General features: G+C 50.8%; 1 protein-coding gene across 1 annotated transcript in view; it reads right to left on the minus strand.

Annotated features, from left to right (window-relative positions):
• AKAP8L (A-kinase anchoring protein 8 like) overlaps window positions 1–15,786 on the minus strand; it is a 17,662-nt gene extending 1,876 nt beyond the window's left edge. Inside the window, exons 1-12 of the mRNA XM_056509963.1 lie at window positions 15,771–15,786; window positions 15,474–15,684; window positions 13,134–13,626; window positions 10,529–10,637; window positions 8,649–8,695; window positions 8,425–8,461; window positions 7,687–7,795; window positions 6,054–6,195; window positions 3,673–3,778; window positions 1,997–2,127; window positions 848–943; window positions 3–348 (exon numbers count right to left, since the gene is read on the minus strand). Of these exons, the coding sequence (XP_056365938.1) occupies window positions 3–348; window positions 848–943; window positions 1,997–2,127; window positions 3,673–3,778; window positions 6,054–6,195; window positions 7,687–7,795; window positions 8,425–8,461; window positions 8,649–8,695; window positions 10,529–10,637; window positions 13,134–13,626; window positions 15,474–15,684; window positions 15,771–15,786 (1,843 nt within the window). The remainder of the gene's footprint in view (window positions 1–2; window positions 349–847; window positions 944–1,996; window positions 2,128–3,672; window positions 3,779–6,053; window positions 6,196–7,686; window positions 7,796–8,424; window positions 8,462–8,648; window positions 8,696–10,528; window positions 10,638–13,133; window positions 13,627–15,473; window positions 15,685–15,770) is intronic.
• Between the last annotated feature and the right edge of the window lie 762 nt (window positions 15,787–16,548).

Genomic DNA, 16,548 nt, shown 5'->3' on the forward strand with positions numbered 1-16,548 from the left:
GTTTTCAGCTGCTGGAATTTCCTCAGGATTTTTGTTTTCCTCGGGGTTTTCCTCAGGATTTTCCTCAAGATTTTTGGGATTTTCCTCAGCATTTTCCTCAGGATTTTCCTCAGCATTTTCCTCAGTATTTTGGGGATTTTCCTCAGTATTTTGGGGATTTTCCTCAGGATTTTGGGGATTTTCCTCAGGATTTTGGGGATTTTCCTCAGTATTTTGGGGATTTTCCTTGGGATTTTCCTCAGGATTTTGGGGATTTTCCTCAGGATTTTCAGAATTTTCCTCCCCTGCTCCTTCCCCTTCCTCGTGCTCCTCCTTTTCCTCGGGATCATCTGTGAAGGGATTTTCCCCCTGGAAACAAAAAAAAAGAGAAAAAAAAGGGAAAAAAAAATCCATAAAAAAAAAAAATTTTGGAGCTTCCCTTGAGATTCTCCAAGGAATTGTCACCTCTCACTCCCCCAAATCTGGATAAAAATGGGAATTTTGGGCAGGAATTCCTGCCTGGATGGAATTCCCATATGGGATGGGATTTATGGGATTTTTGGGATGGGATTTTTGAGATTTATAGGATTTCATGGGATTTATAGGATGGGATTGATGGGTTTAATGGGATTTAGGGGATGGGATTTCTGGAATTTATGAGATGGGATTAAGAGGATTTAATCCCCCTCCCACCCCAAAATTCCCCAAAATCCCAACTCCAGGAGCAGCTCCAGCCTCAACCCCACAGAGCATAAAAAAATTCAGGAATTTCCCCACCCAAACTCCAAAATATTCTCCCAAAAAATCCCCAGACTCCAAATATTCCCAAAAAATCCCCAAACTCCAAATATTCCCAAAAAACTCCCACCTTGAGGTACTTTTCCAGTTTTTTGCTGATGAGTTTGTTGTTGAGGATGCTCCTGGCCACCACCAGTGAGGATTTCTTGGATTGCTCCATCATGGCCTGGAAAAAAGGGAATTCCAGGGGTTGGGACACAAATCCAGGGAAATTCCCCAAAAATTCCCAGGGAACAAGGGGCTGGGAGAAGAAATTCCCAAAAAAAAATTCCCAGGGGGAAAATGGTCTGAGGACACAAATCCAGGGAAATCCCTGTAAGAATTCCTGGAATTTGGGGCTGTGTGGGAATTCCTGGAATTTGGGGCTCCCCCAGTGGGAAATCCTGGGATTTTCAGGGCCTCCCTGCAGGAATTCCCAGGATTTGTGGCTCCCTTGCAGGAATTCCCAGCTGGATTTGTGGCTCCCTGCAGGAATTCCCAGGATTTGTGGCTCCCTTTCAGAATTCCCAGGATTTGTGGCTCCCTGCAGGAATTCCCAGGATTTGTGGCTCCCTGCAGGAACTCCCAGGATTTGTGGCTCCCTGCAGGAATTCCCAGTTTGGATTTTTGGCTCCCTTGCAGGAATTCCCAGTTTGGATTTTTGGCTCCCTGCAGGAATTCCCAGGATTTGTGGCTCCCTTTCAGGAATTCCCAGGATTTGTGGCTCCCTTTCAGGAATTCCCAGCTGGATTTGTGGCTCCCTTTCAGGAACTCCCAGGATTTGTGGCTCCCCCTGCAGGAATTCCCAGGATTTGTGGCTCCCTGCAGGAACTCCCAGGATTTGGCTCCCCCTGCAGGAACTCCCAGGATTTGGCTCCCCCTGCAGGAATTCCCAGGATTTGTGTCTCCCTTTCAGGAATTCCCAGGATTTGGCTCCCCCTGCAGGAATTCCCAGGATTTGTGTCTCCCTTTCAGGAATTCCCAGGATTTGGCTCCCCCTGCAGGAACTCCCAGGATTTGTGGCTCCCCCTGCAGGAACTCCCAGGATTTGTGGCTCCCTTTCAGGAATTCCCAGGATTTGTGGCTCCCTGCAGGAACTCCCAGCTGGATTTGTGGCTCCCTGCAGGAATTCCCAGCTGGATTTGTGGCTCCCTGCAGGAACTCCCAGGATTTGTGGCTCCCTGCAGGAATTCCCAGGATTTGGCTCCCCCTGCAGGAATTCCCAGGATTTGGGGCTCACACGGCGGTTGTGGTTGTGGTCCAGGGACTTGAGGTGTTTCTGGATGGAGCCGAAGTGCATGGGCAGCAGCAGGTCACAGGCCGAGCAGTGAGCGGCCTCCACCTTCCTCACAAAGTGCTCCAGGCCCAGCTCTGACAAATTATGGGATGTGGGGTCAGGGATATGGGGTTGGGAATCAGGAATGGGGCTGGGAAATCCCCCTGGGACCCCCAGGGCTCCAGGGAATGGGATATGGGATCAGGGATATGGGGTATGGGATCAGGGATATGGGGTATGGGATCAGGATTGGGGCTGGGAAATCCCCCTGGGATCCCCAGGGCTCCAAGGAATGGGATATGGGATCAGGGATATGGGGTATGGGATCAGGGATATGGGGTATGGAATCAGGAATGGGGCTGGGAAATCCCCCTGGGATCCCCAGGGCTCCAGGGAATGGGGTATGGGATCAGGGATATGGGGTATGGGATCAGGGATATGGGATCAGGGATATGGGGTATGGGATCAGGATTGGGGCTGGGAAATCCCCCTGGGACCCCCAGGGCTCCAGGCCCAGCTCTGGAATGGGAATGGGATCAGGGATATGGGATATGGGATCAGGATTGGGGCTGGGAAATCTCCCTGGGATCCCCAGGGCTCCAAGGAATGGGAATGGGATCAGGAACGGGGCTGGGAAATCCCCCTGGGATCCCCAGTTCTGCAGGGAATGGGATATGGGATAGGGGACTGGGGATATGGGATCAGGAATGGGGCTGGAAAACCCCCCTGGGACTCCCAGTGCTCCAGGCCCAGCTCTGGAATGGGAATGGGATCAGGGATATGGGATACGGGGTATGGGGTATGGGATCAGGGATATGGGATATGGGATATGGGATATGGGATATGGGGTATGGAATATGGGATCAGGGATATGGGGCTGGAAAATCTCCCTGGGATCCCCAGGGCTCCAGGCCCAGCTCTGGGATGGGAATGGGATCAGGAATGGGATCAGGAATGGAGAATCCTCCTGGGCCATTCCAGCCCCATTCCTGGCGTTCCCAAACTTTCCCACCCCCAGGGATCCCCCAGCCCCATCCCCAGGGACCCCCCAGGACCCCCCAGGGATCCCCAGGACTCTCCAGGACCCCCCAGGCCATCCCCAGGAACCCCCAGGATCCCCCAGGAATCCCCAGGAATTCCCAGGACCCCCCCAAGACCCCCAGGCCATCCCCAGGAACTCCCCAGGACCCCTCAGGACCCCCCAGGACCCCTCAGGACCCCCCAGGACCCCCCAAAACCCCCCAGGACCCCCCAGGCCATCCCCAGGAACCCCCCCGGACCCCCCAGGACCCCCCAAAACCCCCCAGGACCCCTCAGGACCCCCCAGGAATCCCCAGGACCCCCCAGGACCCCCCAGGACCCCCCAGAACCCCCACAGGACCCCCCAGGACCCCCCAGGACCCCCCAGGACCCCTCAGGACCCCCCAGGACCCCCCAGGACCCCCCAGAACCCCCACAGGACCCCCCAGGAATCCCCCAGGAACCCCCCAGGACCCCTCAGGACCCCCCCAGGACCCCCCAGGACCCCCAAAACCCCCCAGGACCCCCAGGCCATCCCCAGGAACCCTCAGGACCCCCCAGGACCCCTCAGGACCCCCCAGGACCCCCCAAAACCCCCCAGGACCCCCGGCCATCCCTACCCTGGGTCAGGTCCTGCTCCCTCTGGACCTGCTGGATCACGGCGTTGATGTCGCGGATCCCGCGGCGCCGCTCCTCCGTCTTCCGCGTCTTGTTGGCCACGTACTCCTGCCAGGAATGGGGGGCTGTCACCCCAAAATACCCTGGGGAGCCCCAAAATAATACCCTGGGGAACCCCAGATATCCCCTGGGCAATCCCAAATCCCCTGGGCAATCCCAAATCCCCTGGGTAATCCCAAATCCCCTGGGCAATCCCAAATCCCCTGGGCAATCCCAAATCCCCTGGGTAATCCCAAATCCCCTGGGTAATCCCAAATCTCCTGGGCAATCCCAAATCCCCTGGGCAATCCCAAATCCCCTGGGCAATCCCAAATCTCCTGGGCAATCCCAAATCTCCTGGGTAATCCCAGAAATCCCCTGGGTAATCCCAAATCTCCTGGGTAATCCCAAATCCCCTGGGCAATCCCAAATCTCCTGGGTAATCCCAGAAATCCCCTGGGTAATCCCAAATCTCCTGGGTAATCCCAAATCCTCTGGGCAATCCCAAATCCCCTGGGCAATCCCAAATCCCCTGGGCAATCCCAAAATCCCCTGGGTAATCCCAAATCCTCTGGGCAATCCCAAATCCCCTGGGCAATCCCAAATCTCCTGGGTAATCCCAGAAATCCCCTGGGCAATCCCAAATCCCCTGGGCAATCCCAAAATCCCCTGGGCAATCCCAAATCCCCTGGGCAATCCCAAATCCCCTGGGCAATCCCAAATCCCCTGGGCAATCCCAAAATCCCCTGGGCAATCCCAAATCCCCTGGGCAATCCCAAATCCCCTGGGTAATCCCAAATCCCCTGGGTAATCCCAAAATCCCCTGGGTAATCCCAAATCCCCTGGGCAATCCCAAATCCCCTGGGCAATCCCAAATCCTCTGGGCAATCCCAAATCCCCTGGGCAATCCCAAATCCCCTGGGCAATCCCAGAAATTCCCCAATCCCTCCAGCTGGGAATTCTGGGATCATGATCCCAAAAATCCTCTGGTTCGTGGTGCCCATGAGCTGGAAATGCTCCCAGTAAAATTGGGAATGGGAAAAGAGGAGAGAGAAAAGGAGGGGGAGAAGAAGGGAAAGAGAGAAAAGAGAGAAAACAAAGAAAAGAAAGAAAAAGGAAAAGAAAGAAAAGGGAGAAAAGAGGAAAAAGGTGGAAAAGGGGGAAAAAGGAGAAAAGAGACAAAAAGGAGAAAGGAAAGTGAAAGGAAAGGAAAGGAAAGGAAAGGAAAGGAAAGGAAAGGAAAGGAAAGGAAAGGAAAGGAAAGGAAAGGAAAGGAAAGGAAAGGAAAGGAAAGGAAAGGAAAGGAAAGGAAAGGAAAGGAAAGGAAAGGAAAGGAAAGGAAAGGAAAGGAAAGGAAAGGAAAGGAAAGGAAAGGAAAGGAAAGGAAAGGAAAGGAAAGGAAAGGAAAGGGAAGACGAAAAGTGTGAAAAAGAAAAAGAGGGATGGGAAGGAAAGAAAGAAAGAAAAAGAAGACAACAAAAAAGCAGGAAAAATGGGAGAAGTGAGAGGAGAAGGAGAAGAAGGAGAAGGAGGAGAAGGAGGAGGAGAAGGAGAAGGAGAAGGAGAAGGAGAAGGAGAAGGAGAAGAAGGAGAAGGAGAAGGAGAAGGAGAAGGAGAAGGAGAAGGAGAAGGAGAAGGAGAAGGAGAAGGAGAAGGAGAAGGAGAAGAAGGAGAAGGAGAAGAAGGAGAAGAAGGAGAAGGAGGATGAGGAGGATGAGGAGGATGAGGATGAAGAGGAGGATGAGGATGAAGAGGAGGATGAGGAGGAGGATGAGGATGAGGATGAGGAGGAGGATGAGGATGAAGAGGAGGATGAGGATGAGGATGAAGAGGAGGATGAGGACGAAGAGGAGGATGAGGATGAAGAGGAGGATGAGGATGAGGATGAGGATGAGGATGAAGAGGAGGAGGAGGAGGAGGATGAGGATGAGGAGGAGGATGAGGATGAGGATGAGGATGAGGATGAGGATGAGGATGAGGAGGAGGATGAGGATGAGGATGAGGAGGAGGATGAGGATGAGGATGAAGAGGAGGATGAGGATGAGGATGAGGAGGAGGATGAGGATGAGGATGAGGATGAAGAGGAGGAATAGGATGAGGAGGAGGATGAGGATGAGGATGAGGATGAGGATGAGGAGGAGGAGGAGGAGGAGGAGGAGGATGAGGATGAAGAGGAGGATGAGGATGAGGAGGAGGATGAAGAGGAGGATGAGGATGAGGATGAAGAGGAGGATGAGGATGAGGATGAGGATGAGGATGAGGATGAGGATGAGGATGAGGATGAGGAGGAGGATGAGGAGGAGGAGCAGCAGGCGCCCAGGGCAGCCCCAGCCCGGCCGGGCACCTGCAGGAACTGGGCTGTGTGCGGGGGCAGCCGCGTGCCCACGAACTGGAAATGCTCCCGGTGGAATCGGCTCTCCAGGTGCTGCTGCATCTCGTCCTCAAAGAACGTCCGGAACTTACAGAGCGAGCACACGAACTGGATCCTGCAAGGGAGGGTCACTGCAGGGGGGACTGCAGGGGGGACTGCAGGGGGGAACTGCAGGGGGGGAACTGGGAATGGGGAACTGCAGGGGGGAACTGCAGGGGGAACTGGGAATGGGGAACTGCAGGGGGGAACTGGGAATGGGGAACTGGGAATGGGGAACTGGAATGGGGAACTGCAGGGGGGAACTGGGAATGGGGGACTGGGAATGGGGAACTGGAGTGGGGAACTGGGAATGGGATCACTGCAGGGGGGAACTGGGAATGGGGAACTGCAGGGGGGACTGCAGGGGGAACTGCAGGGGAACTGCAGGGGGGAACTGGGAATGGGGATCACTGCAGGGGGGAACTGCAGGGGGGAACTGCAGGGGGGGGAACTGCAGGGGGGAACTGCAGGGGGGACTGCAGGGGGGCTGCAGGGGGGAACTGCAGGGGGGAACTGGGAATGGGGAACTGCAGGGGGGGAAATGGGAATGGGGAACTGCAGGGGGGAACTGGGATGGGGAACTGGGAATGGGGAACTGGGAATGGGATCACTGCAGGGGGGAACTGCAGGGGGGGACAGTGGAATGGGGAACTGGGAATGGGGATAACTGCAGGGGGGAACTGAATGGGAGAACTGGAGTGGGGGAACTGGAGTGGGGAACTGGGAGTGGGGAACTGGGAATGGGGAACTGGAGTGGGGAGAACTGGGAATGGGGAACTGCAGTGGGGAACTGGAGTGGGGAACTGGAGTGGGGAACTGGAGTGGGGAACTGGGAATGGGGAACTGGGAGTGGGGAACTGGAGTGGGGAACTGGGAATGGGGATAACTGGGAGTGGGGGGGGAACTGGAGTGGGGAACTGGGAATGGGGAACTGGGAGTGGGGGGAACTGGAGTGGGGGAACTGGAGTGGGGGAACTGGAATGGGGAACTGGAGTGGGGAACTGGGAATGGGGGAACTGGGAATGGGGAACTGGGAATGGGGAACTGGGAATGGGGAACTGGGAGTGGGGGAACTGCAGGGGGGAACTGGAGTGGGGAACTGGAGTGGGGGAACTGGAGTGGGGAGAACTGGGAGTGGGGATAACCGGGAATGGGGAATGTAACTGGGAATGGGGATAACTGGGAGTGGGGAATGTAACTGGGAATGGGGAATAACTGGGAATGGAGTGGGGAAATGGGAAATATAAGTGGGAATGGGGTGGGGAAAATAACTGGGAATGGGGTGAGGAAATATGGGAAAAATAACTGGGAATGGGGTAGGGAAATGGAAAAAAAAAACGGGAATGGGGCTGGGAAAATGGGAGAAATAATTGGGAATGGGGTAGGAAAAATGGGGAAAAATGGGAAAAAATGGGAATGGAGATGGGAAAATAGGAAAAAAAATCCCTAAAAAATTGGAAAAAAATCCCTAAAAAATTTGGAAAAAATCACTAAAAAAGTGGGAAAAATCCCTAAAAAAGGGAAACAGGGGAAATATTCCCAGGATTCCCAGCATTCCAGGATTTACCTCTCCACCATCCGGTCCCGGTGCCGCTTCTTCTGCCGATCCTGGGATTTCCTCCCGGCCTGGAGCTTCTGCCTCAGCTGGGAAATCTGGGACATCTCCTCTGTTAGCCCTGGAAAAATGGGAAAAATGGGAATCTCAGAAATCCAGACCAAATCCAAGGAAACCCAGCCCAAAATCCAGCTCAAAATTCCAGGAAATTCAACCGAAATCCAAGGAAATCCAACCCAAAATCTGATCCAAAATACAAAGAAATCCAACCCCAAATCCAAAGAATTCCAACAAAAAATCCAACCAAAAATCCAAGGAAATCCAACCCAAATCCAGCCCAAAATCCCAAGAAATCCAACCCAAAATTACAGGAAATGCAGCCCAGAATTCCAGGAAATCCAACCCCAAATCCAAAGAAATCCAACAAAAACTCCAACCAAAAATCCCAGGAAATCCAACTCCAAATCCAATCCCAAATCCCAGGAATTTGATTTTTGGGATGGATCAATCCCAGATTTCAGGGATTTGGGGATTTCTTGGATTCATGGAAAGATCAGTCCCAGATTTCTCTGGGATTTAGGGATGAATTCATCCCAGATTTTCTGGTTTTAGGGATGGATCATTCCCAAAATCCAGGATTTAGGAATAAATCAGCCCCAGATTTCTGGGATTTGGGGATGAAATTCCCTGGATTTTCCCTGGAAAAATCCCCAGGAATTCCTGGGATTTCCCTTGGAATTCCCAACTCACCTTTCTCAGAATCTCTTCCTTCTTCATCCTCCCCTTCCTGAAAAACCAAAAAATTTGGGAATTTAAGGGTTCAAGGAGTTTCTCCCTCTGGAGAAATTTCTCCCCAAAAATCCCAGAATCTCCCTCCCTCAGATCCCAAAATTCTGGGAATTTCCCTCTCCCACCTCTCCCCACCCAAAATCCTTCAGAAATTCCCCAAAATTCCAGGATTTCCCCTCACTCACCCCTCTGGATTCCTCCTTTTCTCCAGATTCTCCTTCCGTGCCTTCCTCTGAAAAGAGCAAAACCCAAAATTTGGGAATTTGGGATAAATCCAGGAATTTTTAACTGGAAATCTGGGATTCAGCCCCAAAGTTTGGGAATTTGGGATAAATCCCAGGATTTTTCATGCTACAAATCTGGAATTTAGCCCCAAAAATCAGGAATTTGGGATAATCCCAGGAATTTTTAGTTGGGATTCTGGGATTCAGCCCCAAAAATTGGGAATTTGGGATAAATCCAGGAATTTTTAGTTGGAAATCCAGGATTCAGCCCCAAAGTTTGAGAATTTGGGATAAATCCTGGGAATTTTTAGCTGGAATTCTGGAATTGGGCCCCCAAAATTGGGAATTTGGGATAAATCCTGGAATTTTCCAAGCTGGAATTCAAGGATTCAGCCCCAAAGCTGGAGAATTTGGGATAAATCTTGGGAATTTTTAACTGGAATTCTGGAATTGAGCCCCAAAAATCAGGAATTTGGGATAACCCCAGGAATTTTTAGTTGGGATTCTGGGATTCAGCCCCAAAATTCAGGATTTTTGGGATAAATCCTAGGAATTTTTAGCTAGAATTCAGCCCCAAAAGTTGGGAATTTGGGATAAGTCCTGGGAATTTTTAAGTGGAATTCTGGAATTGAGCCCCAAAAATCAGGAATTTGGGATGAATATGGACCATTTTTAGCCACAAAAATGAGAAATTTGGGATGAATTTGGGTAATTTTACCCCAAATGAGGACTCTGGGATGAATATGGGTAATTTTCAGCTCAAAAATCAGGAATTTGGGATAACCCCGGGAATTTTTAGTTGGGATTCTGGAACTGAGCCCCAGAAATGAGGAATTTGGGATGAATTTGGGTAATTTTCAGCCACAAAAATCAGGAATTTGGGATGAATATGGGTGATTTTTAGCTCAAAAATCAGGAATTTGGGATAACCCCGGGAATTTTTAGTTGGGGTTCTGGAACTGAGCCCCAGAAATGAGGAATTTGGGATGAATTTGGGTAATTTTCAGCCACAAAAATCAGGAATTTGGGATGAATATGGGTAATTTTCAGCTCAAAAATCAGGAATTTGGGATAACCCCAGGAATTTTTAAGTGGAATTCTGGAATTGAGCCCCAAAAATCAGGAATTTGGGATGAATATAGGTAATTTTTAGCCACAAAAATCAGGAATTTGGGATGAATATGGGTAATTTTTACCCCCAAATGAGCACTCTGGGATGAATTTGGGTAATTTTACCCCAAATGAGGACTCTGGGATGAATATGGGTAATTTTCAGCTCAAAAATCAGGAATTTGGGATAACCCCTGGAATTTTTAGTTGGGATTCTGGAACTGAGCCCCAGAAATGAGGAATTTGGGATGAATTTGGGTAATTTTTAGCCACAAAAATCAGGAATTTGGGATGAATATGGGTAATTTTTAGCCACAAAAATGAGACATTTGGGATGAATTTGGGTGATTTTTAGCTCAAAAATCAGGAATTTGGGATGAATTTGGGTAACTTTTAGCCCCAAAAATGAGAAATTTGGGATGAATATGGGTAATTTTTAGCCACAAAAATCAGGAATTTGGGATAACCCCGGGAATTTTTAGTTGGGATTCTGGAACTGAGCCCCAGAAATGAGGAATTTGGGATGAATTTGGGTAATTTTTAGCCACAAAAATCAGGAATTTGGGATGAATATGGGTGATTTTTAGCTCAAAAATCAGGAATTTGGGATAACCCCGGGAATTTTTAGTTGGGGTTCCGGAACTGAGCCCCAGAAATGAGGAATCTGGGATGGATTTGGGTGATTTTTAGCCGAAATGAGCACTCTGGCTGCCCCAGGAGCTGCCCCTCACCGTTCTCCGAGCTGGAGTTGTCGGAGCCGTCGGTTCTGGGCGCTCTGTCCTCGCTCGGCTGCTGCCGCCTCCGGCCCACGGAGTCCCGGCGGAGCCGCTTCCGCTGCGGCTGCGGGGGAAACGTTGGGGGAAATATTGGGGGGAAATATTGGGGGGAAATTGGGGGAAAATTGGGGAAAAAATGGGGGAAATTTGGGGGAAATATTGGGGGGAAATTGGGGAAAAATTGGGGGAAATATTGGGGGAAAATCGGGAAAAAATGGGGAAAATTTGGGGAAATTGGGGGGAAATTGGGGAGAAGACTGGGGAAAAATTGGGGGAAAATTGGGGAAAAAATGGGGAAAATTTGGGGGAAAAATTGGGGGGAAATTCGGGAAAAAATTGGGGGAAAATTGAGGGGAAATTTGGGAAAAAATGGCGGAAAATTGGGGGAAATCAAGGAAAAATTGGGGAAAATTGGGGAAAATTGGGGGGAAATTTGGGAAAACATGGCGGAAAATTGGGGGAAATCAGGGAAAAATTGGGGGAAATTTGGGAAAAAATGGCGCAAAATTGGGGGGAAAATCAGGGGAAAATCGGAGGAAAATTGGGGGAAATTGGGGGAAATATTGGGGGAAAACTAGGGGAAAATCGGAGGAAAATTGGGGGAAATTGGGGGAAAATTGGGGTAAATATTGGGGTAAATATTGGGGGAAATTTGGGGGAAAATCGGAGGAAAATTGGGGGAAATTGGGGAAAAATGGGGGAAAATATTGGGGGAATATTGGGGGAAATTTGGGAAAAAATGGGGGAAAATTGGGGGAAAATCGGGGGAAAATTGGGGAAAAATTGGGGGGAAAATCAGGGAAAAATTGGGGGAAATTTGGGAAAAAATGGCGGAAAAATGGCGGAAAATTGGGGGGAAATTGGGGGAAAATCGGGAAAATTTGGGGGAAAATCGAGGGGAAATTTGGGAAAAAACGGCGGAAAATTGGGGGAAAATCGGGAAAAAATTGGGAAAAATTGGGGAAAAATTGGGGGAAATATTGGGGGAAAACTAGGGGAAAATCGGAGGAAAATTGGGGGAAATTGGGGAAAAATGGGGGAAAATATTGGGGGAATATTGGGGGAAATTTGGGAAAAAATGAGGGAAAATTGGGGGAAAATCAGGGGAAAATTTGGGGAAAAATTGAGGAGAAATTGGGGAAAAATTGGGGGAAATATTGGGGGGAAACTGGGGGAAAATCGGAGAAAAATTGGGGGAAAATGGGGGTAAAAATGAGGGAAAATTCGGGGGAAATTGGGGAAAATATTGGGGGAAATATTGGGGGAAGTTTGGGATAAAAATGGGGAAAAATTGGGGAAAAATCGGGGGAAAATTTGGGAAGAAATCGGGAAAAATTGGGGAAAATTGGGGAGAAATTTGGGAAAACATGGCGGAAAATTGGGGGAAAACTGGGGGGAAATTGGGAAAAATCTGGCGGAAATTGAGGAAATTTTCCGCAATTTTTCCCCAAATTTTTCCCGAAATTTTCTCAAAATCAAGGGAAATCAGGGGAAATCAGGGGAAAATCATGGAAAGTCATGGAAAAATCATAGAAAATCAGGGGAAATAATGGAAAATCATGGGAAAATCAGGGGAAATCGGGGAAATCAGGGGGAACCATGGAAAGCCATGGGAAAATCATGATAAAATCAAGGGAAATCAGGAGAAATCAGGGGAAAATCATGGAAAACTATGGAAAAATCAAGGAAAACCATGGGAAATCAGGGGAAATCATGGAAAGCCATGGGACTAACAGGGAAAACCATGGGAAATCAGTGGAAATCATGGAAAATCTTAGAAAACAATGGGAAAATAAACAGAAATCGGGAAAATCATGGGAAATCGCAGGAAATAATGGAAAACCACAGGAAAACCACAGGAAATCATGGGAAACCATGGAAAACCATGGGAAAATCATGGGAAACCATGGGAAAATCAGGGGAAATCATGGGAAATAATGGAAAACCAGAGGAAAACCATGGGAAATCAGGAAATAATGGAAAATCACAGGAAAACCATGGGAAATCATGGGAAACCATGGGAAATCATGGAAAACCATGGGAAAATCAGGGGAAATCAGGGGAAATAATGGAAAACCAGGGAAAATCATGGAAAACCATGGGAAAATCAGGGGCAATCAGGGGAAATCAGGGGGAAATCAGGGGAAATCAGGGGAAACCATGGGAAATCAGGGGGAAATCAGGGGAAATAATGGAAAACCACAGGAAAACCATGGGAAAGCATGGGAAATCAAGGGAAACCATGGGAAATCATGGAAAACCATGGGAAAATCAGGGGAAATCAGGGGAAATCAGGGAAAATCATGGAAAACCATGGGAAAATCAGGGGCAATCAGGGGAAATCAGGGGAAATCAGGGGAAACCATGGGAAATCAAGGGAAACCACGGGAAACCAGGGGGAAATCAGGGGGACATCAGGGGAAATCAGGGGAAACCATGGGAAATCAAGGGAAACCACGGGAAATCAAGGGAACCCACGGGAAATCAGGGGGACATCATGGGGAAATCACGGAAAGCCGTGGAAAGCAATGGGAAAGCGACGGCAGAGGCGGGCGCTCACCCTGAGGTCGGCGTCCCAGGCGCGCCAGCCGCGGCGCGGGCGCTTGAGGCCGCGGAAGGCGCCGGGGCCGCGGAAGGGCTCGGGCGGCAGCGGCGCGAAGAGCGAGGGCAGGCGGCGCCCCCGCGGCTCGGCCCAGCCGCCCCGCGGCCCCGGGAACGGCCGCTCCCGGCCCCAGCCCCGCAACCGCGGCCCCGGGAAGGGCGGCTCCCGCCGGCGCCGCCGCCCGTACAGGTCGTTGGCGTCGGGCTCGGACTCGTTGGGGTAGTCGGGGTAATCGTTGGGGTAATCGGGATAATCGGGATAATCAGGATAATCGTTGGGGTAATCGTTGGGATAATCGTTGGGATAATCATTGGGATAATCAGGATAATCGTTGGGATAATCGTTGGGATAATCGTTGGGATAATCCCCCGGGTACTCGAAGGCCGCCCGGTACAGGTCACGGTCGTTCAGCGCCGAGCGGGAATCGCCGTAGGAATCGTACGGGTCGTATCTGAAATTGGGAATTCTGGGGTTTTCCAATGGGAAAAGGGGACACGGGGGGTGGGAGGGGGTTTTGTGACAACAAAGAGAAGGGAAGGGAGGGGAAATGCCCAAAAAATAGTTCCAAGTGGTTGGCATTCCCAAAAAAAATGGATCCCATTATTCCCATCCCTGTTATCCTCATCCCCATTAACCCAAATTCCATCGTCCCCAATTCCATCGTCCCCATCACACCCACTCCCATTACTCCCGTTATTCCCATTCCTATCATACCCATTCCCATTATTCCTACTATCCCACCATTCCCACCATTCCCATCCGCATTATCGCCATTTCCATTATTGCCATTGTTCTCATTATCCCCATCCCCATTATCCCCATCTCCACCATTCCTGCAATTCCCATCATTCCTACCCCATTCCCATTATTCCCATCATTCCCATTTCCATTATTCCCGTTATTCCTGCAATTCCCACCATTCCCACCATTCCCATGCCCATTATCCCCATTATCCCCATTATCCCCATTCCCACAATTCCCATCATTCCCACCCCATTCCTATTATTCCAATCATTCTCATCATTCTCATTGCCGTTATTCCCATCATTCCCACCATTCCCATTATTCCCATTATCCCCATAATTCCTGTCATTCCTCTCATTCCCATTATCCCCATCATCCCCATTATCATTATTCGCATTACTTCCATCCCCATTATCCCCATTATCCCCATTATTCCCATTCCCATTATTCCCATTATCCCCGTTATTCCCGTTATCCCCATTCCCATTATCCCCATTCCTGTCATTCCCATTATCCCCGTTATTCCCGTTATCCCCGTTATTCCTGTTATTCCCGTTGTCCCCGTTCCCATTATCCCCGTTATCCCCGTTCTCCCCATTCCTGTTATTCCCATTCCCGTTATCCCCGTTATCCCCATTATTCCCGTTATATCCCCACCTGTCACTCCCGGTTCCGTAGGCGCGGCCCTGGCTCCGGGTGCCCCGTTATCCCCGTTATCCCCGTTATCCCCATTCCTGTTATTCCCATTCCCATTATCCCAGTTATCCCCATTCCTGTTATCCCCGTTCCCGTTATCCCCGTTATCCCCGTTATTCCTGTTATTCCTGTTATTCCCATTCCCATTATCCTCGTTATTCCTGTTATCCCCGCTATCCCCGTTCCCGTTATCCCCGTTATTCCCGTTATCCCCATTCCTGTTATTCCCATTCCCGTTATCCCCGTTATTCCCGTTATCCCCACTATCCTGTTCCCGTTATCCCCGTTATTCCCCTTATTCCCGTTATCCCCGTTATCCCCGTTATCCCCATTCCTGTTATTCCCATTCCCATTATCCCCGTTATTCCCGTTATTCCCGTTGTTATACCCCCACCTGTCGCTCCCGGCTCCGTAGGCGCGGCCCTGGCTCCGGGTCCCCCGTTATTCCCATTATCCCCATTATTCCTGTTATTCCCGTTGTCCCCGTTCCCGTTATCCCCGTTATCCCCATTTCTGTTATTCCCATTCCCGTTACCCCCGTTATTCCCGTTATCCCCACCTGTCACTCCCGGCTCCATAGGCGCGGCCCTGGCTCTGGGTGCCCCGTTATTCCCATTCCCATTCCCATTATCCCCGTTATTCCCGTTATCCCTGCCATCCCCACCTGTCGCTCCCGGCTCCGTAGGCGCGGCCCTGGCTCCGGGTGCCCCGTTATTCCCGTTATCCCCATTCCCGTTATCCCTGCCATCCCCACCTGTCGCTCCCGGCTCCGTAGGCGCGGCCCTGGCTCCGGGTGCCCCGTTATTCCCGTTATCCCCATTCCCGTTATCCCTGCCATTCCCGTTGTTATACCCCCACCTGTCGCTCCCGGCTCCGTAGGCGCGGCCCTGGCTCTGGGCCGGCTCCGGGTGCGCGCCGGTTCCCGGCTCCCCGCGCGGTTTGCCGGGCCCCTCTCCCGGCTCGCCGGCGCCGTTGTTGTCGGCGCTGCCCGGCTCCCAGGCGCCGCCGTAGCCGAACCCGCCCGGGCCCTCGGGGCCGTAGCCGTAGCCGTAGCCGTAGCCCTCGTACCCTGCGGCGGGAATTCGGGATCATCCCACGGGATTGGAGCGCTCCCGTGGGACTGGGATCGCTCCCATGGACGGGTGTCCACGGAACTGGGGCAGAGTTCCATGGAATTGGGATCATTCCTGTGGAATTGGGATCGTTCCCGTGGAATTGGGATCATTCCCATGGAATTGGGATTGTTCCCGTGGAATTGGGATCGTTCCCGTGGGACTGGGATCGCTCCCATGGACGGGTGTCCACGGAACTGGGGCAGAGTTCCATGGAATTGGGATCATTCCCATGGAATTGGGATCATTCCCATGGAATTGGGATCGTTCCTGTGGAAAATTCCCATAGAAGAGTTTCCATGGAACTGGGGAAGAGTTCCATGGAACTCGGGACGATTCCCGTGGAATTGGGATCATTCCCGTGGAATTGGGATCATTCCCGTGGAATTGGGATCGTTCCCGTTCAATTCCCATAGAAGAGTTTCCATGGAACTGGGGAAGAGTTCCATGGAATCAGGATCATTCCCGTGGAATCTGGGAGCATTCCCATGGAACTGGAGCATTCCCGTGGAATTTGGGATCATTCCCATTGAATTCGGGAGAGTTTCCATGGAATTTGGGATCATTCCCATGGAATTTGAGATTGTTCCCAGTTAATTCCCGTGGAATTTGGGATCATTCCCATGGAATTCAGGAGCATTCCCATGGAACTGGATCACTCCCATGGAACTGGATCATTCCCGTGGAATTTGGGATCATTCCCATGGAATTTGAGATTGTTCCCAGTTAATTCCCGTGGAATTTGGGATCATTCCCATGGAACCGGGGAGCTTTCCCAGTTATTTACCCCAGAATTTGGGATTATTCCAAGGAATAAAGGG

This window comes from Oenanthe melanoleuca, chromosome 25 (genome assembly GCF_029582105.1).
Source record: "Oenanthe melanoleuca isolate GR-GAL-2019-014 chromosome 25, OMel1.0, whole genome shotgun sequence".
In the NCBI taxonomy this organism is placed as follows: domain Eukaryota; kingdom Metazoa; phylum Chordata; class Aves; order Passeriformes; family Muscicapidae; genus Oenanthe; species Oenanthe melanoleuca.